This window comes from Colletotrichum lupini, chromosome 8, assembly GCF_023278565.1.
Source record: "Colletotrichum lupini chromosome 8, complete sequence".
NCBI classification, from domain to species: domain Eukaryota; kingdom Fungi; phylum Ascomycota; class Sordariomycetes; order Glomerellales; family Glomerellaceae; genus Colletotrichum; species Colletotrichum lupini.
Genome location: NC_064681.1, coordinates 1747294 through 1771231, shown reverse-complemented (window position 1 = coordinate 1771231; position 23938 = coordinate 1747294). Strand labels below are relative to the sequence as shown.

The following is a 23938-nucleotide window of genomic DNA, read 5'->3' as shown; positions in this document are numbered from 1 at the left end:
TTTAAAAACCGTTAAGTTCGTTTTTAAAAAAGAATGCGTTATATAATATAATAGAAATATTAATTATTAATAATTACTTTAGCTCTTTTTTTATTCATTAAATACTTTATTCCCGCTTTTTTAAACTTATAAAAAGAGATTTTATTAATATTAAAGCTTATATATTTATACGTTTTTATTATATAAAAAGAGTAGAGCTTATATAAGTATTATTATTAATCGGTCGTTTTAAAATAGCTTTATAAAGAGGTATTATAAAGTTAATTAGTTTAATAACGTTTTATATAGAGACTAGAAGTTATTATAAATCTATATTATAATATTTATAAGCGAGCTATTAACTTAATAACTTAAGTAAAAAGTAATTTTTATTTATAAGAAAGTAAAAAGTAATAGTTATTTTTATAATAAAGTTATTAAAAAAAAACTTTCATATTAGAATACGATATTATACGATTTTATATATTATTATATAGTTTAATATATTACGAAATTAAAGTATTTCTTAAGCTATAAATCTCTATAACGACGGTAACGAGGGCATTTCCGATGCCACCGTTATAAGCTACTATTACTTAAAAGGGTAACTAACTTAGCCAGGTGCGCAGACTTATAAAGTAGTGGCGTCGGGCGCGCAATATCGCCGTTAATAATCCGTAGTTATAAACTTTATAAGAGGGAAAGTTAAAAAAGTGGAAAATCCAAAAAAATAGTCTACCGAGATAGTGTGAGTATCTACTAATACCGTATATTAATACCGTATAATCGATATTGAGAACCGCCCGAGCAGCTAGTAAAGGCAGAAATAAAAAACAAATAAATCTCTATAACCCCTATTTATAAGTTACTATACTAGTCTAGACCCTATCCTAAGTAGTAGGGTAACTATAAAATACGATTTCTACTTGAATATATAAAAAAAGTGTTTTGGCAGAGTGCCTCTTGCAGTCTGCCGTAATAGTCGCGTGGTGCACTCGAAGCGGGTCCCTTCTCTCTAAAAAAAAAACGCACAATGTCGTCATCGGGTCAAGGCCATTGCTTCTTTTGCTCTTTTCGAAGCGAACCATGTGCCGCCAACGGCCGCCTCAGAAGTCTAGGAACGGTTGAGACGAACGAACAAATAAACGTTTTGAGCTCTGAAAAGCGGTTTACCTTGAGGGGCATATGCACGACTGAAGCCAATCGGTCCTCGGCAATCGGGTGTCCATTCTGTTGTAAAGGTTGTTCATACTCATTGGCTAGTCCCGCAACGGCCCGAGATACATGTAAGCCAAGAACCGGCACAACTCACCTGCTACGGTCTACAGATACAACTCAGCAATTGAAACCAAAAAAGAAAACTCAATCATTCAGATGAAAGGCATGTGAAGAAGATACGCATGCGTCGCGATGCGTTCCATGGGCTAGGCACGGTTTCATGGCACAGGTATGTTCTTTCCGGCCCGATGGTGTCTATGGCATTCGTGATTATTGAAATATATACGTAGTTGTAATCGAGTGGATGAAGCTAAAAAGTAGACGAGGTGCCCTGTTATAGGCAAGTATTCTTATCACTGCAGACGTGTAATCCGTGTCCACGCTATTTTTACCCCCAACGTTATATCCTTAACCGTCAGGTTATATGGGGTCTTCATAGTTGATCATCACATTCAACAACACCAACTCGAGTACAACCTTATTCATTGTCAAACATCACACACACTTGGAACTCCTCGTATTAAACATTAAGTTTTCTTTTTTTCGATCTGGTATCTAATTAAGTATTGTCTAATGTCTAAAATTGTTGCTTCTTTCTTTTCTCTAATCCCGCTTTCCAAAAAATAAGAATTCGCTACATATTAGGTATCATCATTCTTCTTCTTCTTCTCCTTCTCCTCCTCCTTTCTTCTACAAGACAACGTGCAAAGTCTTTGCGATGCTAGGCGTGCCCTGCGCATTCGAGACAAAGAGGTAGTAGAACCCGGGAAGCAGGATACCATAGTCCTCGGGCAACTTGGCGGAGAAAGACTGGCCGTCGACCTGCACGTTGTCGAGCGGGATGCGGCGCTGATCCGTGTTGGACGAGTGCGTGACGCTACCGGTACGGATGAGCGTGACCTTGGCACCCTTGCCGCCGGCCTCGACGCCCTCGACGGTAAAGGTAATCGTCGCGCCGGCCTTGACGGCCTCCTCGGTGACCCCGGACACGACGGGCCGCGCAGCCTTGGTGCCGTCGGCGTTGTACAGGTAGGGGGGCTCAAAGATTTCGCCGTCGGCGTGGTCGACCGTCTTGTCGCAGCCGGCCGTGGAGCCCAGGATCTGCTGGACGTAGCACAGGCCGCCGCCGCCGGTGAAGACGGTGGCGTCGGGCATGAGGATCGCGACGGAGTGGTAGTTGCGCGGAACGGCCATGGGCGCCATCTGCTTCCACTCCTTGGTTTCCGGGTTAAAGAGCTCGGCGATGAGGATGCCGTCCGTGTTGGTGAAGACGAGGGACTTGCGCTGCCCACCCGTCACGAGAACTTGGCCGTCGGGAAGGACCACGGCGTTGGCGAAGCCGCGGGGGAAGGCCATGTCCGCCACGCGCTCGACCTCGGACGGGGTGCCCGGCTCGCCGATGGTGGTGATGTGGGCATGCACGGTGGCGTCGCTGTCGGTGTAGTCGGGGCTTCCGCCGGCCGAGAGGATCTTGCCGGCGACGGCGTCGTACATGACCCAGGTGCCGCACATGGCGTCGTCGTCGTCGCGGGTGGCGGCCTTGGTGACGGAGCCGGTGCCCTCGATGCCAAACCAGTGCTGGTCCTTGCCCGGGCCGGCCTGGAAGATGCTGTTGTTCTTCCAGCCAAAGAGCCAGGCGTGGTTGTCCTCGCGCCAGATGCCCTCGTGGTCGTTGGTCAGGATCGGGGTGACGTCGGCGCCGGGGAGGTAGGTCCACTCGTTGGCCTCGGGGTCGTACACCTCGCCGTTCTTGCCCTCGCGCTTGCCAGAGTAGGCTCCGCCAATGGTGAAGATCTTGCCGCTGGAGAGGAGGGTAGAAGTCTGGTAGCCACGGGCAACCTTCAAGTCGGGGCCGCGAGTGAAGTTGTTGGTGGCCGGGTCGTAGATGCTGACGGCCTCGGCGTCGGAGCCGCCCTGGATGACGATGCGGCCATCCTGAAGCTGGCTGATGGCCGGGCAGAACATGTCGTGGTGGGTGTTGGTGACGGCGCGCTCAGAAATCTCACCGGTAGCGAAGTTGTAGTCACCGTACTGGGTCATGCCAGAAGCACCGCCAAAGGCGTCCACACCCCACGAGGAGAAGAACAGCAGTCTGCTGGGCTCGGGGTAGGACGGGACGATGTAAGCCGCAACGGGAATCACGGGCAGACGAATGAGGTCGCCCCACTTGCCCTGGACGGCCGGGTTGATGTTCTCGGGGACGTGGATGGTGTCGAACTGCTTGTTCTGAACCCAGAACAGAGATGTCTCGGGCTCGGCGGCCTTGATGTGGCAAACATTGTTGATGTTGTCAAAAACAGCCTTCTTGCAGTTCTGAGTGTTGGAGCAGAGCTCAGAGCAGGCTTGGATGGTCGTCACATCCTGAACAATCTTGGCGCTGTTGCCGGTGTAATCGGTGCCGCGGCAGACACGGTAGTCGGCGCTGCCCTTGGGAACTCGGTAGCCCTCCTCCTTGAAGGGGCAGGTAGCAAGGAATGTGCCGTCGACAAAGTCGTTTGTCATACGGATAGAGTCGAAACGGTCGTCGGCTGCCCAGTTCATCTCGTTCTTGGTGTCCTTAACGTGACAAACCTTGAGCTCCTTGTCGTAGACGGCTCTGTTGCAGCGAGCATCCTTGTCACAGATCTGGACACACTCGACCGTGGTCTGGACATTTTGAACATATTGGAGACTGCCACCACCATACTGGTAGTCAGAGCCAGGGCAGACTGTTGTACTTGACTCCAATGGGCGATTCCCATTCGGCCTCATCGTTCGGGCAGGCTGTGATGGCTGCGGAGGAGAACCGCGAAAAGAGAGAGGCGGCCGCGATGGCCTTGTATGCGGTTGAACGAACCATGTCGGTGTGTTGATGTTTTTGGGAGCTGAACTGCTCGTGTAAGAGAGAGTATGGTTCCTCAAAGAGATCGAGGATGTATGCGTATTGATGAGTGAGTGTAGGTATTAGACACGTATAAGCAATGAGAGACGTGTGTCTGTAATTAAGAATAGCACAAAGGATAAGGAGAGGCACGAGAGGCTACTCGTGAGAAATTGTCGATGAGAGCGGCGTTGAAGAAGAGAATTCTCAAAAGGGCAGAGAAGAAGAAGAAACTCGACGATATGTATATACACAACCACCTCGCCAGGCACATCGTGCATCACAGCTCCATCTGCGGCACTTCCGCAGAGGAGAGGACGCTCCAAGAGAGATCCATCTCCCAAAATGTGGAAACTCTGGAGCCCCCAAGCTAGGCTGCGCCATCCCGCAGGTGCAGTTATGGCCCGATAGAGTCTGCCGGGGAGTTGGTCCTTCGTCGACGCCGAGTCGGCGCTGGCGAATGGCGAGGCTTCCCGAGCCGCGATCCCCATCGAGAAAGAGGATAAGGTGGGAACCATGCCCAGATGCTCAAGCCAGGCGCTGGCCTTGGGGCCGAGTGGAGGTCCAAGCAGGAAAAGCCCGTGATGTGGGAAAGACAGGCAGAAGAAATCGTGTGGAGATTCTGAGAAGCCGCTCGGCCATCCATCAGGCTTGTCGTGTTGTTCTGACTTTAGGGTCATCCTCCTCCCATGAATCCTACGGCCGCCCGAACAACAAGACGGCTGGCGGTCAGGCACGTCGCACTACGACGACGACGACGACGGCGGCGGTCAACCTGAACCCTCGAGCCTCGAGCCTTTCCCCCTTTGATGTACCCTTGTACAGACCCGCAGAGAGCCCCATTGCTGTGGTTGCAACTTGCTGTTAGCCGGGATCTCCCTCGGGCTCGCGCCGTGGATCGCATGAGTGATCGTCGAACACTGCCTCGAGCTTTGAAGGTTTGGGGAGGAAAAATTCGTCTGAACATTCATGCTTGTCAAAGCTTTTGCCGTGTTTCCCACGAGAGAAGCTGTCAAATAAGGTTAGCCGTCGTCCGATGTTCTGGGGAACACACACACACACACACACACACGCACTTTAACATTGCCCGTCTTGACGTAAACAACTGTGCAACTTGTCAGCATCATCCCGTCGGTGTCGTTCGTGTTGACGTTGGCAAAGCTGGGTCGCCCTGCCATGACCCCTGCAGGCAAAGAGAGGACCTCCTCGACGGCCAAGACCAGTGAATAGATGAACGGAGAAGACCGAGCAATTCAGCGATGACAGCTGGGTCGGGTATGGAGTACGGAGTAGACGCCGACCAGTCACCATGGTCAGCTTCTCGTTGCTGGCTGCACGTATCCCGTTCGGCTCGAAACACGCGTAGTTGCTGCCGAGATTCATCAGGGACAATTTTCTTAGGTTTGATGCTGTGTTTCCTCGTATGAATAACGCCACATATTTCCCGAAGGCCCAGATGGTGAGAGTTCGCGTCTTCGTATAAGAGTAGCGTGTTAGACGATCAGCGTATGGCGAAATAAAAGAGGGCACGGGATCGACTCTCTGCTAGATCGTCTGGGAACTCGGTAGCGATGCGGTGCCTGGGAAAGGGTTACTGCAACTCTGCAGGACCGGCACAGCCCTATGAAAGCTAGCCGCCGGTAATCTGCGTCGAAACATGGTTGGACGCTGCCTTATCTCTGGAGACGCACAAAAGTCGGCACAAAAATAGAAAGCCGTTCATCCGGTGTGGGAGGAAGCTCGCCAGGCTGTCCAGGCCCCAGGGCCAGCCAGGCTTGACCAGTGGGGGTTTGGAGAATACAATGATAGGGAAGAAAAGAAAAATCTCCCCGAAGTTCTGGCGTAAACTCAAAAAAGCGTAGACGCAGGAACCCGGTCACCCTATGGAGCTGGAGCTGGTGTGTTGTTGGAGAACTTGCGAAGGGGAGAAGTTGGAAGGGAAGAGCCCCGTTGGCCGGATTCTGAAACGAGCAAGACATTGTGTCGATCCTGCCCAGCTTGGCGTTCTTACCCCTGCCTCTTTAGGACCTCGCTAAACCCTCTGAGGACGACGGCCAAGAGATCGTGGAGTCCCCCGGCTCCCCTTTTTCGCAAACCGTAATGTCTTTTTTGATTACATTAGAGCCTCTATGACTCGTATTCTCTCCTTCCACAACCGCTGAATCGCTCCAACCTTCCAAGCATACTTTGTAAACGTATGCGTCTCCTTTTCTTGGCTGGCTATCCACATATCCCACAGCCTCACGATCCCAGGACAGATGCAAAACGGATAAGACGGATGCGCGTGCACATAAACATCGTATCCGCCCCATTTCCAGTGCAAATCTCCAATGCACAATGCGTCGTCTTTGTCCGGACTTTGACGTCACACCCGGCGGCGGGTAGCCGGACGGGCCGACCGCCTTGAGGTGGGAGCCGGGCAGGACGCCGATCACCGCGAGGAATGGAGGCTCTGCCGTGTTCTCGTACGACTTGCAACTCATTGCATTGCATCCACCACATTGGGTTTCTTGGGCGAACGTTCATCATCAGCCGCATGCCATCGAAATATCGATGGGCTACACCTCTGCTGACGACGGCCGAAGTTGGACCCCAGAAACACGTTTAACCCACTAATGGAACTATCGTGAGGATATCTCTCGTGAAACCTCGTGTTCACTAGCTTGCGGGCGCTAGGGATGCTTCGGACCCGAACTCCTCTACATCAAGCCACGAAGAACGGACTAAAGCCGCGTGAGTAGTCGCGAGCTCTGTTTGAGCGGTCATTGCGACTGTAGATACCGACAATACGGAGTAGACTCGGTCCCAATTATACGTGGATCCAAATGACGAGAGTGCCTTCTCGTGAAAGACTTTGCCTCTTTTGGATCAATGATCTCTCCCAACTACCCGAAATGGCACCATGGTAATTGCAAGATCTTGATCAACAATACAAAAACAGCGAATTTTGTTCTAGCTGCAACTTCCTCTGCCCAAACGCAGAATGACTTGGACGTGGGGTTAATCTCCGACGCAGAAACGCCCCGAAACTTTGCTGAATACGATCCTTGAAGTGTGCTGCCCAGCACATCTCGATACGAGTCGAATGGCCATCCGGGTGTTTTGTCATCAAGGCAGACATGGGCATCGCCTACACGTTCTGGTATAAGATTCAACAATTCGTCAATACACTGGAGGAGCTTTGGTGTCGCCTTCCTTAGTCTCTGAGCAGGACTCCGAATCTCGTGTACTTAGGTTGGTGTAAGTAGTCTCCAGCATCAAGTTCGCTGTCGCTTGAATTTTCCCGATGCTACGCCATCTATCTGCAGCTCAGAGTACCTTACTTAGCAGGATGGAGGCTGGGATTCGATTGTAAGGCGTACCTACGTGGCCTGCCTTTTGGTGTAAGCTGGGATGCAGTAAGAAAGCAACACCTGGTTTTCCTTGAAGGGGGTGTCTTGCACCCATTATGCCGTGATGTCAGTCGATGATGAAACTTCACGCTTCTTACCCAAACACTTGTCGTCGTCTGCCTCTCATCATAAGAAGAAATACCTATCTCTCAGCCCGACGTGCTTGCCTAGAGGAGGACACCTTGAGAGGCACTAGCAACCACTCAATCTAGAGGGTATAAATGGCCGCCGTATCAGCGCCCACACTTCAGTCAAGACATGGCAGGGTCATGGTTGATGGTTGATGGCTTCGTACGCCGGATGGCCATGCTATCTTGTCGATGTCGCTCGTATACAAGACCAGAGAAATCCTGCTGCATCCACCTCCCAACTCACAGCGAACACTCTTCCGCAATTCTATTCAATACAAGCTTATTGGCCAAGGAATACGCCACGTGTATCCGATACTGCACAAGGTGAAGCCGCTTCATTTGCAGCTGGTACAGGAAAGAAGTTTTATCTCGAAGCCCTCCTTCAAGCCAGTCGCGAAGCCCATCATCATAGAAGCTGGCGCGACATCAATCGACGACTTACGCAGTCTGGTCAATTATTTGACTGAGAGCACAAGGCTGGTCCATTTTATATTAACCTCAGGCTCTACGATAAAGGTAACTTGAATCGTGTTTTACAATCTCTGCAATGAGATTATCTGACCGTCTCAATATCGTAGTGAGAGAGTATTCTTATGCCTTTGCACAACATGGAACATTCCGTCTTATCAGGTGTTTCTGTTCCCGAGGCAGCTTCCACGGGATTTATTGGAGAAGCCGTTTTCTCAAGGTTCAATATCAGTCATTCGGCACTTGTTCTTGAGCAGCTGGCTTCTCATAAACAGTGGTGGAGGAGAGGAGTAACATCAGTCTTTACCTAGGTGCTTCAAATCTCACTAGTTGGCTTCCGGCACGAGTAAAAGTCTTCCGTTGCGTCTATGCTAGAGTCAACATAGAGGGGGCTAGCTTTTATGATGATTAAGTTATGCAGAGAGAGCAAAGTGATCCAGAAGGTGAATGGGTGACAAGGAATGGAGCAGCAATCGTTAAAATTTCGTTCTAGTGCTGTGAGCCTCGCTCCTTCTTACCCAAACTAGGTTCGTAAGAACGAGACTGATCACTCTCGGATCACGAGTTCAGCTCCCGCAGCTGCTTTAACGATTCCTATCCCAGACTATCTTGGCTGTCAACATTTGACTCTCTCGGCTCGATACGCAGAGGAAAAAAGAAGACGAAAAAAGAAAGAAAAAACTCTTATCATCCCTCACGAGCAGCTTCGCAGCTCACAGTGGCTTGTGTGCGGCTGAATTTAAGCGCCTCTCTACCCCGCATAACATAGGTACGGCAGCTTGTGGGATGGGCCGCTCTTGTCGTTCCGCCCTTGGATGAACGGTCACCTGTCTGCCGTTTTCTGCCTCACGCTTCCGCCACGCGAAGATTAGAGAGACAGTGACACGCATCAAATGCTCCGTAGCGCCAACACCTGTATGACCGTTTCCGGACAGTCACAACCACTATCGTGTCTCGGCCCCACGGACAGGCCATGTGCGGCAGTTTTCGATTGAAATTCCATCCTGAGAAGCTGATAGATTCTAGACTTTCAGGATCGCCTGATGTCGAGAACTGGGCCATCCAATCAAGTGACACATGTCTTGGACCCCATAGTGTTCAGGGTCGGGCCGCCGCGGAGCATTTGACTTCAGATGGTGTCGAATGCGGAATGTTGGACCTCAGCTCACTTCTTAGTGAGTTGCGGCTGATGAACTGTGCTTCATCATCGTAAGAATGCGTTGTTATTACGATGTGATAACCAATGCTGGGCTACTGTTCCGTGAACTGGCTCATGTCTCGCACACTGGATCACTTGGGTGAGCTTCAGTATGGATCGGGAATAACGACGGTGAGCATCACAGCCTGCTTCTTTCCATGCTTAGGGTTGCCCGGAACACAGTATTTGGTATCATGAGAACACTGCTGGAAACTCATCAAGTTTCTTGGAAGGTAGCATGTCCTAGCCAGGAAGAAAACCAAATTTCATTAAACCTTGCATTCCACGACCCAACACAGAGCTTTGCTTCCCACAGGAAGCGTTGGCGAGGAAGGGCCCTCGTGAACAACGAATATCACTGTACTGGAGTTGCAGACTTTCATTCAGCCCATCCAGCATTCAGCATACCGGAAACAGATTTCACTCCTCTCGCTGAGTCAAACGTGGCTGGCTGAAATGGCATGTCTATCATTCTACGCATCCATCGAACAACTCTCGTAGCCTCGATGCCAGAATAAGTAATAGCATGAGGGTGCAGAGAACATAGCAACGATGTATAAAGAGAAGTCCTCTTCACCCTCGACTCCGACATTTGATTCTCCTCGAACACATCCTACATCACCAGTCTCTTCATCTCCCACAAGTTTTGCCTCTTTTCGAATCGAACAGAAACCATGCCTGGAGTCTACATCAAGAAGAATGGCCGCGTGCCTCACGAGTCCTTGGCTCGTCGCATTGGCGGGTGGCTACCGTCAAACCCCCATCGGATTCAGAAACATGTCCGAGAGGTGCTCAAGAGAGCGAATGCCGCAAAGTTGCCCACCGTCCCTCCTATTGTCGACCTTCAGAATCTTCTGAACAACAGCGCCGTCGTCCGTATGCTCTTTACCGAGATGCTCACCGAGGTCCCGGCCAAGTACACGACTTACCCCGGAGGCGCACCCAACGCCGAGATCAGAACTCTCGACGATCTCGTTGCTGCTCTCAATTACCAGATTCAAAGCCCCATTCAATGGAACGATTCGGTTCAGATCGGCACTCCGATCAACGGCCTCCTGGACTGGCCCATGGCAACCGAAGCCGGCTTCGCGGCTTTTCTCCGAGACGACGTCAACAGTGTCTTCCAGGAAATGCTGAACTACTGGGGGACTTTCCTCAAGAGCTCGGCTTCCGCCGTGACGATCACGACGGCAACGAACGGCTGGCTATCGCCGCAGGCACAGGCTTCAGGCGGCCTGATGAACTTCCTCAACACGTACCAGGCCCCTGACCCCCAGAACCCCACCACCTACGGCTTCACATCGTGGGACCAGTTCTTTACCCGCCAGTTCCTGCCCGGTCTGCGACCGCTAGCCTCGCCTAATGACGACAACGTCGTCGTCAGCGCAACCGAGTCGACGCCCTTTGAGATTCAGCGCAATGTCCAGCTTCAGGACACCTTCTGGGTCAAAAACCAGGACCAGCGCACCAACTACAGCCTCGCCGACATGCTGGGCGGCGCCGACGTCGCGCAGCAGTTCGTCGGCGGCACGGTCTACCAGGCCTTCCTGAGCGCGGACAGCTACCACAAATGGCACGCCCCCGTCTCTGGCAAGTACCTCGGCGCGCCCAAGATCATCAACGGGACGTACTACTCGGAGCCCATCATGTGGAGCTTCCACAACGACCAGGGCCAGTCCGACCCGGACCCGGCCTCCGACGAGCTCTCGCAGAGCTACATCTCCGCGGTCGCCAAGCGCGGCGTGGCCCTCATCCAGGCCGACAACCCGGCGATCGGCGTCATGGCGGTCGTCATGATCGGCATGGCCGAGGTCTCGTCGGTGGACTTCTTCGACGTGCCCGACGGCTCCTTCAAGAAGGGCGATCCGATCGGCTGCTTCCACTTTGGCGGGTCCACGCACTGCTTGATCTTCGGGCCCAACGTCAAGATTGACTTTGCTGCAGATGCCGACCCGGTTGCGAACATCATGACTCCGGGCCCGCCTGTGAAGGTTCTGAGCCAGCTTGCTACTGTTACGCCTTCGAACTGAGTTAAGGGTTGGTGGACTTCGTAGTCCGATTTGTTTCGAAGGATAGCTCTGCTGGAAACCTTTACTTAATGTCTGGTATCACCCCTTTCTTCAAGTCTGGACTGTTGCCATAATCTTTAGCTATAACACATTAATCTTATTCTTAAATGTGAGCCCTTGTTTGATGTGAAGTACTTACTTACGAACCACACTGTTAAAACAGGCCCAGATATTGTACCGCTCAAGAACCCCTCAAGCATGAGCTAGAGTTTACCTTTGGCTAAGGCTGGTGCGGTGAGGTGGGATGTAAGTTCCTGAACCCCGGTGATATTCTAGTATCTTAGGCTGTAAACCTTCCCTTGGAAGCCAATGAACAGACACTCAAGCTTCCCTTCACTGTATCAACATGAATTGAATATTGAGTCATGGTAGTATCCTGTATATAGGTAGTATATATATCATACATCTGATATAAAGATCAGGTCTCATGGTAAGTCTCATTCGCTCCCAAAAAACAGAACACCTTTCCCTCCACACCTGCTCACGCTACGATTGCACTTATCCTGAAAGAGGCAAATCTACAACTTTGACGGCTTGGGCGCCTTGGGTCTCTGAACCGGCGTCGCCAACGGGTCGTACACAGCACCCATAAGGTTGTCAGACGGCGTAGATCCGTGGTTGAACAGACTCCGCGTATCGATAAGCGACGGGTTGAGCTGATCGATGCTCGTGCAACCAATAAGACGCATGTTCATCTCCATCTCGTCGCGGAGCAGCTGCATAGCGCGATCGGCACCGTCGAAGCCGTAGCCGGCCATGGCGTACAGGAAAGGTCTGCCGATACCGACACCCTTGGCACCGAGGCACAGCGCCTTGATTATATCGGTAGCACGACGGACACCGCCGTCAATGTAGATCTCAATCGCGTTCTCCAAGCCCATGCGGCGAAGCACCGGCATCGTCTCGGCGAGGACCTCAATGCCGGACCGGGCAAAGTCGAGCTGGCGACCACCGTGGTTGGAGAGCACAACACCCTGGACACCGGCCTCGATAGCCTTGATGACGTCCTCAACACGCTGCACACCCTTCAGGATGATGGGCATGTTGGTGATGGACTTGAACCAGGGGATATCCTTCCACGACAGGGCCGGGTCGATAAAAGACGAAATGGCGCGAGCAGCACCCTGGCTCTGATCCGTCGCCTGGCCCGACTGCACGTTGGCGCCCGGGTCGGTGAACTTGGACCGCATATCCTTCTCGCGACGACCCAGCTGTGGCGCGTCGACGGTGATGAAGAGGCCCTTGCAGCCGCGCGCCTCGGCGTGCTGCACAATCTTCTTTGTGATCTCGCGGTCCTTGTTGACGTAGAGCTGCATCCACTGCACCTGGTCGCCCTCGGCGGCGTCCATGAGCTCGTCAAAGGAGCACGAGGCCAACGTCGGGATCATTTGGATGACGTTGTGCTTGCGGGAGGCGCGGGTGAGGAGGACCTCGCCCTCGGGGTGGCCCAGCTTGCCGAGGGCGGTGGCGGTGACGTAGAAGGGCATGTCGACCTTTGCGCCGAGCATGGTGGTGGTGAAGTCTACCTTTTCGACGTCGACAAGAATCTGCGGCCGAAACCAGATTCTGTGGAAGGCACCATGGTTTTCGCGCAATGTCTACAGAAAAGATCAGTTAGAAATCGTGTCTGGTCCTCTGGTGGCTGCGATTTTGCGGGGTCGACCTACGATTTCGTCGTCGGCTGCACTCGAGTAGTATCCCCAAGCCGTCTTCTTCATGACTCTGCGCGCTACGGCCTCGAAATCCATCAGGTTGTAACATTGGGACAACAGTGGCTTCTGCTCAACCCTCTCCAAGCGCTCAATCTCTTCGGGATCCTCTTCCTTCTCCTCAGCCACTACAGAGGTCATGTCGACGGGGCCAAGATGCTTGGACTGCTCGAGGTACTTGTCGAGGGTGTCGGGCGGGTGGATGGGGTCGAACTCTTCCGTCGCATCTTTGCCGGCGTACTTGAGGATGATTTTTGAGCCACCGGGGTGCTCTGAGGGTCGTCGTTAGCAGGGAAAGCACTTGAGGGTACTATAGAAGAACTTACCAGGCAAGAAGTCCGTCACATCGTAAGCTTTGCCCTGTTAGGTAGCCAATGTCAATTGCCTGCCAATTGACATGGAATCGACACCTCATCATAACTTACGTGAACAATGACCCAGCAAGAGTCGGCACTGTTGTGCTTCGCGATATCGTCACCCTTCAAGCCCATGTTGCCTGCTGTTCGTTGCGATTGTTGTCGTTGTTCCGGACGAAGGGAAGAAAAGGAACTTGGAAATTTATCGACAAGTTGGAAAATCCGGGGTAAAGGCCGACAAAGAGGTAGATCTTTCTCCACGGGGTAGTGTCTTGATTTATGGGTGGCTTGCTTGCTGATCTAGTCGAATCCAAGGTATTTCAAATCAGAGGGACCGGGAATAGCACGTTTTACGAACACTAATGACGGGCAGAAGAAGGAATGGAAGAGAAGCCGACGCAGATCTAGGGGCCGGAACCAAGAGCAGAAAAAGATGTAGGTGTCGTATCGCTAGTCAGTCCGAGAATCGGGACTCCAAAAAAGTTCTCCTAGGTCAGAAATGTTGGGGGAAGCAAGCACCTATCTTCTCTTGAAGGGGGGGAATTCGACTTGGAGAAAAGAGACGGTTGCCGGGGGGCGAAACCCATCAAAGGTCATCAGCTCGCTCTTCATTGTACCGTCGCAGACTGCCGCGCCCCACACTGGCTCCAGTGCAGCGCTAGCGGCCCATCTCGGGTCAATGGGGTGCGGGGTAATTTGTCGGTGACGTCCTCCACACTTGCACTTCCTCGGTGTAAACTGCTACCGGTCTCCATCCCGGGCTATCCCCGAAAGGCAATCCGTGCCCACCCACGCACCGTCGCACACCCACGCGTTCGTCGTGGGCAGCATGCCAGCGACAGCAACGCCGACCGCAATCTTTTCGGCTTGGAACCCGCTGCTGATACGGATACTCGCGGCTACACTTCCGAAGGAGGGTGCGGGATGGCCCTTCTTTATCTCAACTACACACGTGTGTATGCGCCACTCGAGCCGTCAACGCCAACTTAGTCTTAATCTAATCGTTCCTTTCGACCGGTACCATGAAGTCTATTCCCTTAAGTGCTCGTCGCCACCGTTTCACACGTATTGAAAGTCACGTAAATCGTAAGCAGACACTCACTCTCGACATCTCCTCAACTTCAATCCCTATTTATGATGGAAGCAGTCACTGGTGTGATAGAGGCCGTTATGGAAAAAGCTGGGCAGGCATTGTTCGATTGTATGCATCAATGGGTGCAGCTCCTGGGTTGTCAGGAACTGAACTGGCGTCTTCGCCGGCTTATTCTTAGATAATGGTGCTTTGGTCGACCACAGTCACGAAGGCCTATACACTCGATCCCCAGAACACCACACATGTGCTTTCACTTTCATGAGAGACTAGCCTTGAGCCCGTGGATTGCCGTTCCCGGCTTACCTCCCACTGCCCAGCCCCTCATAAGGACAATCGCAAGAAGTATCAGTAGCACCCCCAGGAGTAAGGTCCTGATCAGCGACGCCTGCTTTCTCCGCTTCTCAACCACTTGAGCATCTATCTTGTACCATTCCCAACTCTTGATCGTATGGTACTCGTCCCTCAAGATGGGCCTCGCGGGGTCCGGCATGATGTCAGCCAGGTCGATTTGTATCTTGAGGAGAAGTTTGGCAAGCTTGGCTACCAAAGGGTTAGGGTGCCCGATGCGCTGTTGTTCTCGGACCTTGGGTGGTACGATGGTGAGGAACAGCTGTCGGCCGAACCATTGGAGATACCTGCACATTCATGAGATATGCCATTGGCAGATGTCGGGGATGTTCAGTGAAACGTGCCTTGGAAACCATAGTTCGGCAAACTGATCAACAACCCCCTTAGATATCACAGCCCCCTTGACTCTTTCTTCCTCACTGGTATACTTATCAAACGGCAGCTCCCGATACCACTTGTGAAAAGCCTCAAGTTCCTTCCAGTCCCTCGGGAAATTCACCCCAAAGCTCCTCGACCCGTCCTCTGGCTCCGACCGAAAGTGCGCACACGCCCTCTCGGCCCACGCCGGCCACGCCGCCGCCAGCTTGGGGTGTATGTCCCCGACCCTCGCCCCGACGAGGTCCCTCAGGTACGTCTCAAAGTACGCCGACCCGATGAGTGACATCTGGCCCTCCCAGGGGTGGCTGAACGTCCCCGGCGCATTCTTCCACACACCGGCGTGTATCTTATTGACCCTCTCGATGCCCTCGACGGCCTGCGGGGAGGCGCTACCGTACCACATCCAGTCGAGGAGCCGGTCCTGCGTCTCGTAGAAGCGCTGATGGCCGCGGCGGAAGAGCTTGCCCGTGCTGTGGACTGCTGAGGCGCCCGCCGGCGTCTGCGTCAAGAGGATGAGGGTCGAGGTGTAGCCCATGGCGATGGCGAAGCTGGAGCCGGTGAAGAAGGTCGAGGTCTGGATGATGCGGTCGTACTCGGTTTCTGGGTCGAGCTATGGCACGTCAATGAATGAGTTCCAGAATACTTGGATCTTGTTGCTGCTTTCGTTGTTACCAACCTGGTCAAGATACGCCGATATCCACTTCCCTTTCCTCTCTGCCTCCGGTGGCCATTCTGGGACCGGCCTTCTGGGTTCTGCCGGTGGCCTTGGTTGTCGTGGATGCGCTTCAAATTGACTTATGCTATCGGTTCCTGGAGGGAGATTCTTGGTGAGATCAAGCTTGTAGAAGCTCCTCTCGCGATTTCTCAAAACGGATTTCTCATCCATAACAACTGGCTAGGACGATCGAAGCTGATGTGCGGTAATTCTCAGTTACAAATCTTTACTTTTCTCTGAAAGGTTCTTGTCGCAAAACTGTCAACTTTGGTCTCGAATGCGAATATAATACACCGGTATTTGTATTCATATCCAATGTTCTGTCCGTTCGCAAATTCCGAGAAACCAGTTCATTCCGAAATCCTTGCCTCCCGTGATACAGGCGAAAGCTTCCCCATGGGAAGACACGAGGCATCTTTGTCCCAATTTTTGTTTGAGAAGTTCATGCTACAACAGAAACTCGATGGCCAGTCTGCGGGCAACGCACGATGTTGGCTTGGTCGAGGTGGCTTGACATGGGATGAAAAGCGAGCCAAGACCACGGGATGACCCTGCGGCAAGTCCTTCGGCAGCCTGACAACGGCAAAGAACAGTCCTCAAGAGCCCGTACGCCGCTTAGTGTGCGGTCGCCTGAAGATCGCTTCCTAGTCCGCCCAAACTGCTTACCTTTCTGTAAGGTAATTAGAGTGCGGAACCTTTAAAACTCCGGCAGAACCAGACTCTCGGTGTCGACCACTTGCAGTGCTATAATGAGATATGCATGAACAACAGTTCATAGAATACACCGATCTCATTGCAAATACAAACGTTTTGTAACCAATCAATGAGTCAATTGTTTGGCTCGGAAGCAACTTGCACCCGGGCATTGCCGACATGTTGACTGATTATGTATATACAACGTATACTCTTCCCGGTTATTCTAGATTGTATCATGGCATGTCTTAATCAAGGCTTATTTGGCACATATCGAAATACCTTGTAATAAAGCCTGCAGTTGCGATTACGAATAGATTTTGATCTAATTCCAGGAGGAACATTCAAGGAAGTGTGGCAAAGACAGCTGACCTTACCGACTAATGGATTATAAAATACAATCCATGTCTAATGACATCCATAACCGCAAATCGCTAAAAGCCGATTGTTAAAATGCACCATCTGGCTTTGTCCACATTTTTTCACCAAGAGGATTCGTACATGTCAGGCTATCAGCCCATGGGCCCAGGGTCCTGCAGGTCCATCCTACAGTACATTTGCAACTTGAATCTGCCCACAGCGGCAAAGCGGTCAGATCTCAGACGCAATCAAGCGAGTGCTGAAGATAGAGGAACTATATTCAAGGCTTCATTCGCTGGGAGGGGGGATGGGGAGGGCATAACACCTAGCCCGAACTTCAAAGGTTGCGGGGGTCTGTTGGACACCTCGACTCCAGACCCAATCAGTGCAACCTATTCGAGTCCAGCTGCAGATGCAGGTCTTGACTGTTGGGGCCTGAGCGGCTCGGTCGAACTTTTGATAGGGTCTTGGAGAGGACCTGGCCCGTCAGACCTAGATGTTCCATGGGCAACAGACTTAGTAGATGCAACCCAGGCTGCATGGAAAATTAGAAACGGACAGCTGCAGGAACTTCGACTTGAGGAGGGAACGGGGTAAAGGGGTTAGCATCTGACCATGCATTCTTTTCGTCCAGACGTTTTTCTATTGACACATCCTCCTTCTGAATGACTTCTTTACAAACTTGCGACTTATAAAGAGGCATCCTTCACTGCGGTATGACCGACTCCCGCCAATCCGACGGCGGTTGCCTTTCCGCCATATGCTCTTGCTTCAAGAGACGAGAGAAGCCGCGCCATGACGTTTCCGGGTCTCCTTCGACCGGTGTTGACGTCCTACCAGCGTCAAAATCGGCTGACGATGGACAGCCTGAGCCTACAGACCCCAAGGTCGTACGTAGTGATTCAGTACTAAGCGTCTCACGCGCGACATCATCTACTGGTAATGCGGATGACCCTTCACTCCTTCCTGCTTCCAAAGTTCCAGGACCATCTGCATTGAACGGCTCTACTTCAACCGTTGATTTGTGGCAGGAAGCATGCAAGAAGGTGGACGTGAAAACTCAGATATGGATCGCCAGTCTTCCTCCACCGAGCAATGTCCAGAATCCTGCAAGTGAGTTGGCGGAGTTCGTTCGAGCTAGCGAAGAGAAACACAAGCAAGAGTCGTTGAAGCTCAAATCCGGCGACCGAGAGATTCTGTGGAGGGATTATGCGAATAAAGTTATCCCTGTGGTGACTGCGATTGGAAATATTGCCATCAACTTTGCCCCTGCGCCCTCTAACGCCGTGTGGTCAGCTATCAAGGTGCTTCTGGCGGTATGTATTGCAGCAAAGCATGAATACACTTTTGCCAATACTACGATCTAATGATCTTGCAGGCCCACGTATCTGAGCGTGAGGATCTTGTGGCTATTATGGGATGCACCGACATAGTCCTCTGCCTCGTGAGGCGCGGTAGAGTGTACGAGAAGGTCTACATTGGGAACTCCATGTCGCCTAGGCCGCCTTATCAGGAAGATTTGATGACGAAGTTGGTTGAAGTATACGCGAAATGCTTGGAGTTTCTTGCTTTTGTCTACGAAGAAATGGAGCATGGTAGTTTGCGCCGATTCTTCGACGCGCTCGTTGACCCCGGTTATGGCGAAAACCGGCTATCAGCAGTGAGAGCACTTGAGCAGGAACTTGAGCTTGCAACTCGTTCTTGCAAGGCTACAGCAGATGATGAGCATCGAAGATTGCTCGAAAGTCTTGAAGAACCGATTAAGCGTACCGACAAGAATGTCATGGATATTCTTAAAGTGCTTGATAAGCAAGAAAGAGACAAGGCTATGGAATACGTCAGTGTAATTCCAGTCGGATCTCATCATAACGAAAAGGTCGAAAAAAGAACCAAGGGCACATGCGAATGGTTGGTCAGCCGTCCTGAATTCCTTGAATGGGAAGACTCTGATTACGCTCCGGTGTTTTGGTTGCAAGGTGACAGTAAGTATTAAGGCCCGAAGGCTGTTATGTGTAATAACAAACTGACCACGGTTCTATTCTGCAGTCGGTACAGGAAAATCGTTCCTATCTTCAAAGGTTATTGATCATTATCGATTTCACGACAAATTTGCTAGTTCATCGTCCAGTGAGCCCAGCGTGGGCCTTGCTTTCTTCTACTGCAACAGCTCTGATCGCAATCGGCAAAGCTATCAATCCATTCTCCGAAGCTACGTCCGACAACTAGGCGAGGTGACCGGTCATCCTGAGAGCATTCACGAGGAATTGTTCAAACTATATCAAAGTAAACAAATTCAAAGCGACATCACGCTCAAAGATTGCGAGAAAGCTTTGGTCGAGATGATCAACAGTTATCCTCGAACTGTTCTGATTCTCGACGCCTTGGATGAGTGCAATAAAGACACGAGACGCCACATTGTTGAGCTGTTCAAACGTCTAGTGGAGAAAACCAATAGTCTGAAGATATTCATTGCCAGCCGCCCAGAGCACGATATCAGTGACCATCTGAGGTCATTCCAAGAGCTGAGGGCGACGATCACAATCAATACTTCTGATAATCAAGACGACATCGAGAAGTTTGTCAATACAGAGGTGGACAACTTCACTGTGGATTGGAGCCCTGAAACTAAGCAGGTTGTTAAAGAGAAGCTTGCGAAGAAGAGCAAGGGAATGTGAGTTCTAGCTCACACACTATCCTTACCTACTTGAGCTGACTGGAAAAAACCTAGGTTCAGATGGACTTACCTGCAATGGGAACAGCTCAAGGAGTACGAGACCAATACCACTGTCAAAGCCAGGCTTGGAGACCTTCCCAGAACTCTGACTAAAGCTTACGACGAGATTTGCGATAAACACGAGCCTGAGAGCTTCGAGCGTTTCATGCTGCAGCGAGCGGTGAGATGGGTCATGTGCGCCCGCCAGCCGTTGGACAGTTGCGAATTGCTGTCAGCAATTCGAGTGGAAAGCGAACAGATGCATAGAGACGGCATGAAGGCTCTCGACAAGTCAGATCTCACCGAGAAAATGTTGGAGACTGTCTGTCGACATTTGATCGTGAGGGATCCTGAGCTCAAGGTCTGGAGGTTTTCCCATGCATCGGTCAGAGAATACTTTGAAGATAAGAAAGGAGAGCCGTGGGTCAAAGACGCGCCAGCGGAGGTAGCAATTGTCTTGATCAACTGCTTGAGGGATTGCTGCGCAGGTTACTCCTCTATCTGGCCACCCTCAGATGTTGAATCCTTCTCGAGTACCCTCCAGGAAAATTCAAGCTTAGACTTAGACGACTGGATGAGGGCAGGAAGGGCGGACCTTGACCAGCCTTTAGATCCTCGGCATCCACTTCAAGCGTACATTCATCGGAACTGGCTCGCACACCTACACGATCTTTCAGAACAAGATGACAGAGCTGAAGACGTAGCCTTTGCTTTGAAACGATTCCTGGGTGAAGAATGTCCTCCTCATTCCTCGAGGGAGTATCAGGTGTTTTGCAGGCAGAGATCCCCCTGTTACGAACCTCAACATATACAGCCATTTGCCAACTTCGCCTTTGGCGTTGTGGCAATGGGTCTCCATCGATTCCTGCCTGAGTGGTGGAACGAAGGCCTCGATCTTCCCTCGTTGGTGAATGAGAACGGCTTGAGCCTGCTGCAGATTGCCACCTTTGTTGGCCACTACGACGTCTGTCAATTCCTAATCAGTCGGGGTTGTGACGTCAACGCATCTTTTCACTTCCTTTACGGCCCTCCGTTGTGGATATCAGTAGCCCAGCGAAAGATTGATGTCATGGAGCTGCTCCTCAAGAACGGTGCAAACGTGGACTGCGTCTTCAAAAATCGAAGTCTGGCTTGTCTGGCAGCCACTGTGGGATCTGAGTATTGCACTGTTCTACTGAAGAATGGCCTGGATCCCAACACCAAATGTCCACGCACGTGCTCCTTTGGTTGTGCCCTGTCAGCGGCTACTTGGAAGGGCGATCTCGACGCCATAAAAACCCTGGTTAGCGAGGGAGCAGATGTCAATCCGGAGAATCTCGAAGACCTCTATGGCTGTCCTTTGATTAATGCTATAGAGAGTCAAAATCCCGAATGTGTTCGCCTTCTTCTAGAGCACGGAGCTGATGTCAACGCCATGCCGGAAGGTTGTAGATATGGTAGTCCATTGGCAGCTGCTGTATGGAGGAGAAACGTGGATTGTGCTCGATTACTGATTGAATATGGCGCCGATGTCAATGCAGATTTGACGTTTGGAAAACATGGTAGTCCATTGGCAGCTGCTGTATGGAGTGGAAACGTGGATTGTGTTCGGTTACTGATTGAACATGGCGCCGAAGTCAATGCGTATCTGGAGTTCGGAAAATATGGCAGTATCCTGGATGCTGCAATTTTCGGGTTTGTGCCGTCTCTCGTGATGATCAAGTTTCTTGTTGAAGAAGCAGGGGCAGATTTGGCTCAGCTGGCCTTTGTACGGCCCAGGAGAAAGGAAGTCGTAATCTGGAGGAGGCAAAGTGATCAGGAAGACGCGAAGGATGTAGCAGCGTATCTTATACAGGAACTCCAGATGGAGAGGCAAGTGTTGATCAGCCTCGGCGTTCTCCCCAGGGATTTACCTCCCGATGTAGGTAATACGGCCGACATGGAGTATGAAGAGTTGGATGATCACGATTTGCGTTGAGAGTGTTGGTCTTGAGAGGGGCCTAGATGGTTTGGGTCCAGGTGGTGATGACTGCTAGACGCGCTCCATCGCACGCGAGGCCGTTTGGAGTTGGTTCGTGGGTGGAATATTGAATCTCACTGGGAATTCAGGCGCCGCATTGACTAAAGCTTCGACCTAAAACATTTCCGCGGTAGAAGTCTAGCTGGGGGGGACTAAGTTAGGATAGCTAGTAAAGTACAACAGATGGAGTAAATTTCGTCGTTTGTTGAGGGGACAAACTTGGTTAGAAACTTACAGAAAGCTTGCTACAATCTACGTGAATAAGACCGTAGCGTTTCATTAAAGGCTGTTGAAGAAAAAAGTCCCTTACTGCCTTAATAGATCAGGTGCCATGAGGCCAAACCTCGTTCATAGTCCCGTTCAGCTTGACAGAGGTCCCCGTTCCAGTCGTATCTACTTTGAACCCCCAATCAATAGGCTCAACTCTGTACCCTTCAATGGGACGTTTCAAAGTCAGTGCCTGTTGATAGAAAGAACGACGTGAGAGATTTGCGATATCAGATACTAAACGGCATGGGAAGATATCTGAGGGCCAAGAATACGATAGAAAGCACTTGAGGCAGCAGGAGCTGCAGCAAAGAGCACAGCCGTAGCAATCGTATGACGCATCTTTGTATGGGTGGTTTCACTGTGTAAAGCCTCTGTTTCTTCAAACGACATGTCGCGAACTGCGCCGCCTACGCCCAGGATCAGGCTGGAAAAGCCTCGCAATATTTCACCCAGGAATCATTCACGGTTCCTCGGACATGATGAGACTTTCCTCAAGTGGCCTCTGTGCCGGCTGTGTCTTGTTTCAGAAACTCACATACGGTCTGGTCTGGTGGTAGTCATAATGAAATTCTGATCGAGTTCTGCTGACCGTTGATACTACCTCAAGGTCCAGTTCCAGGGTCCTTCGTAGTCTAGTGCCAAGACTGGATTGAAGAACAACAACCAACGAACATCCAACAGACAACCAACGAACAACCCTTTACACTATGAATTCCAATTGGACCGCATATAGGGTTGTGGATTACATCAACCGATTCTCGTACCCATCGGCCCTTTTGAGGGTCTCATCAGGGTCACCAGCCCCCACGCACCCGGATCTGGAAACCAATTCTTGGAGCGACCCAGACTCTCTTTGTGGTCTTGGTATATGCTCGCTTTCCCCAGGATCATTAGCTGCCTAATCATGTCCAAGTCATGAGCCCGTGGATAGACATGTTCACACAGGAACAGGTGAAACACGGTCAATTTCTAGGTAGGCAAGGATAGATATCATCACAAGTCATCTTAGGTATGCAAGCTCTCCAAGTTCCATGTCCCGGTCTCCATCTATGTGAATTCAATACGAGTCAAGACATTTTGCAAATCCAGTATAGGATACTGTACCCGTGAGTTCATTTTGACTCCATCTCTTGATGGTGAACTAACCATCATACCCTTGCGCCGTTCGTGGACTTATACAGACTACGCTTGCAATGACTTCAAGGTTTATCCCTCAGGAAATAAGCTTGTTTGGGCAGGTGAATGGGTTAATTGGGTGGGGTAATATGAGGCAACGGTTCCATATCCTATACCCGGTTAGATCGATGCAACTCAGTTCTCATGTGTCAGAGGCTCAAGAGAGCTCACCAGATGCATAAGTAGCAGCAACTGCACCGACTTCCACCAACTCAGTAGACATCTATAGCTTGATTCCACAACCTCTTCCTCCAGCTACCTCTCATCACTCAACGTGCCATCTCCTACCCTCACACACACACACACCAAGTCCCCCTCCAAAAAAAGTGAAGAAAAGATCCTCACCCCGGACCCGACTTGCTTCAACATGTTCTCTCGCCTCTCCAAAACCGACAGCACCAAACCTCTAATCAACAACGACCCCGCAAGCGAGTCTCAAACCAGCCCCGCGCCAAAGAAATCTCTATACCGCAGATTCCAAGACTCCAAAAGAGGAGAAATCTCAGACGCAGACGTCCTAAAGTACACCGGCATGAGCAAAGACACCCTGGACGGGTGGGCGGCCGATCGTCCCGGCGTGGGCGGGAACAGGGCAGCGGGGAGCATCACGGCCGGCAGCCCGTCGGGCCTGGGTGGCATGATGGCCGAGACCGGTTACGGCGGCTGGGGTACGGACGCGAACGGGACGCCAAAGTTTCCGCCCGCGACAAGGTCTGCGGATCAAGAGTCCGGCGGTGCGGCGGGTGGGGTTGCGAATGAGAATTGAGATGTAAGCCCGAAATAATTGGACAGATATGGAGGCTTGCAATAGGA

The 23938-nt window shown here is 51.3% G+C and overlaps 5 protein-coding genes across 5 annotated transcripts; 3 read left to right on the top strand and 2 right to left on the bottom strand.

The window, feature by feature from the left end:
* Nucleotides 1-1887: 1887 nt before the first annotated feature.
* On the bottom strand, nt 1888-4900 carry CLUP02_15001 (kelch domain-containing protein; the record flags this gene model as incomplete). Its single annotated transcript, XM_049293925.1, has 3 exons — nt 1888-4066; nt 4310-4725; nt 4808-4900. 3 exons carry the CDS (start codon nt 4898-4900, stop codon nt 1888-1890), a joined length of 2688 nt encoding a protein of 895 aa, XP_049151071.1.
* A 5020-nt stretch (nt 4901-9920) lies between these two features.
* On the top strand, nt 9921-11276 carry CLUP02_15000 (phosphatidylserine decarboxylase; the record flags this gene model as incomplete). Its single annotated transcript, XM_049293924.1, has 1 exon — nt 9921-11276. The coding sequence occupies one exon, from the start codon at nt 9921-9923 to the stop codon at nt 11274-11276; it is 1356 nt and encodes a 451-aa protein (XP_049151070.1).
* A 557-nt stretch (nt 11277-11833) lies between these two features.
* Nucleotides 11834-16085, bottom strand: CLUP02_14999 (FMN-dependent dehydrogenase; the record flags this gene model as incomplete). The annotated part of the gene is made up of 9 exons (XM_049293923.1): nt 11834-12913; nt 12983-13296; nt 13351-13384; nt 13450-13651; nt 14126-14346; nt 14483-14508; nt 14777-15108; nt 15250-15809; nt 15876-16085. The coding sequence occupies 9 exons, from the start codon at nt 16083-16085 to the stop codon at nt 11834-11836; spliced, it is 2979 nt and encodes a 992-aa protein (XP_049151069.1).
* A 1598-nt stretch (nt 16086-17683) lies between these two features.
* On the top strand, nt 17684-21637 carry CLUP02_14998 (uncharacterized protein; the record flags this gene model as incomplete). Its single annotated transcript, XM_049293922.1, has 5 exons — nt 17684-18283; nt 18346-18949; nt 19014-19638; nt 19696-20125; nt 20495-21637. 5 exons carry the CDS (start codon nt 17684-17686, stop codon nt 21635-21637), a joined length of 3402 nt encoding a protein of 1133 aa, XP_049151068.1.
* Nucleotides 21638-23492: 1855 nt separating this feature from the next.
* Nucleotides 23493-23891, top strand: CLUP02_14997 (uncharacterized protein; the record flags this gene model as incomplete). Its single annotated transcript, XM_049293921.1, has 1 exon — nt 23493-23891. The coding sequence occupies one exon, from the start codon at nt 23493-23495 to the stop codon at nt 23889-23891; it is 399 nt and encodes a 132-aa protein (XP_049151067.1).
* Nucleotides 23892-23938: the final 47 nt, after the last annotated feature.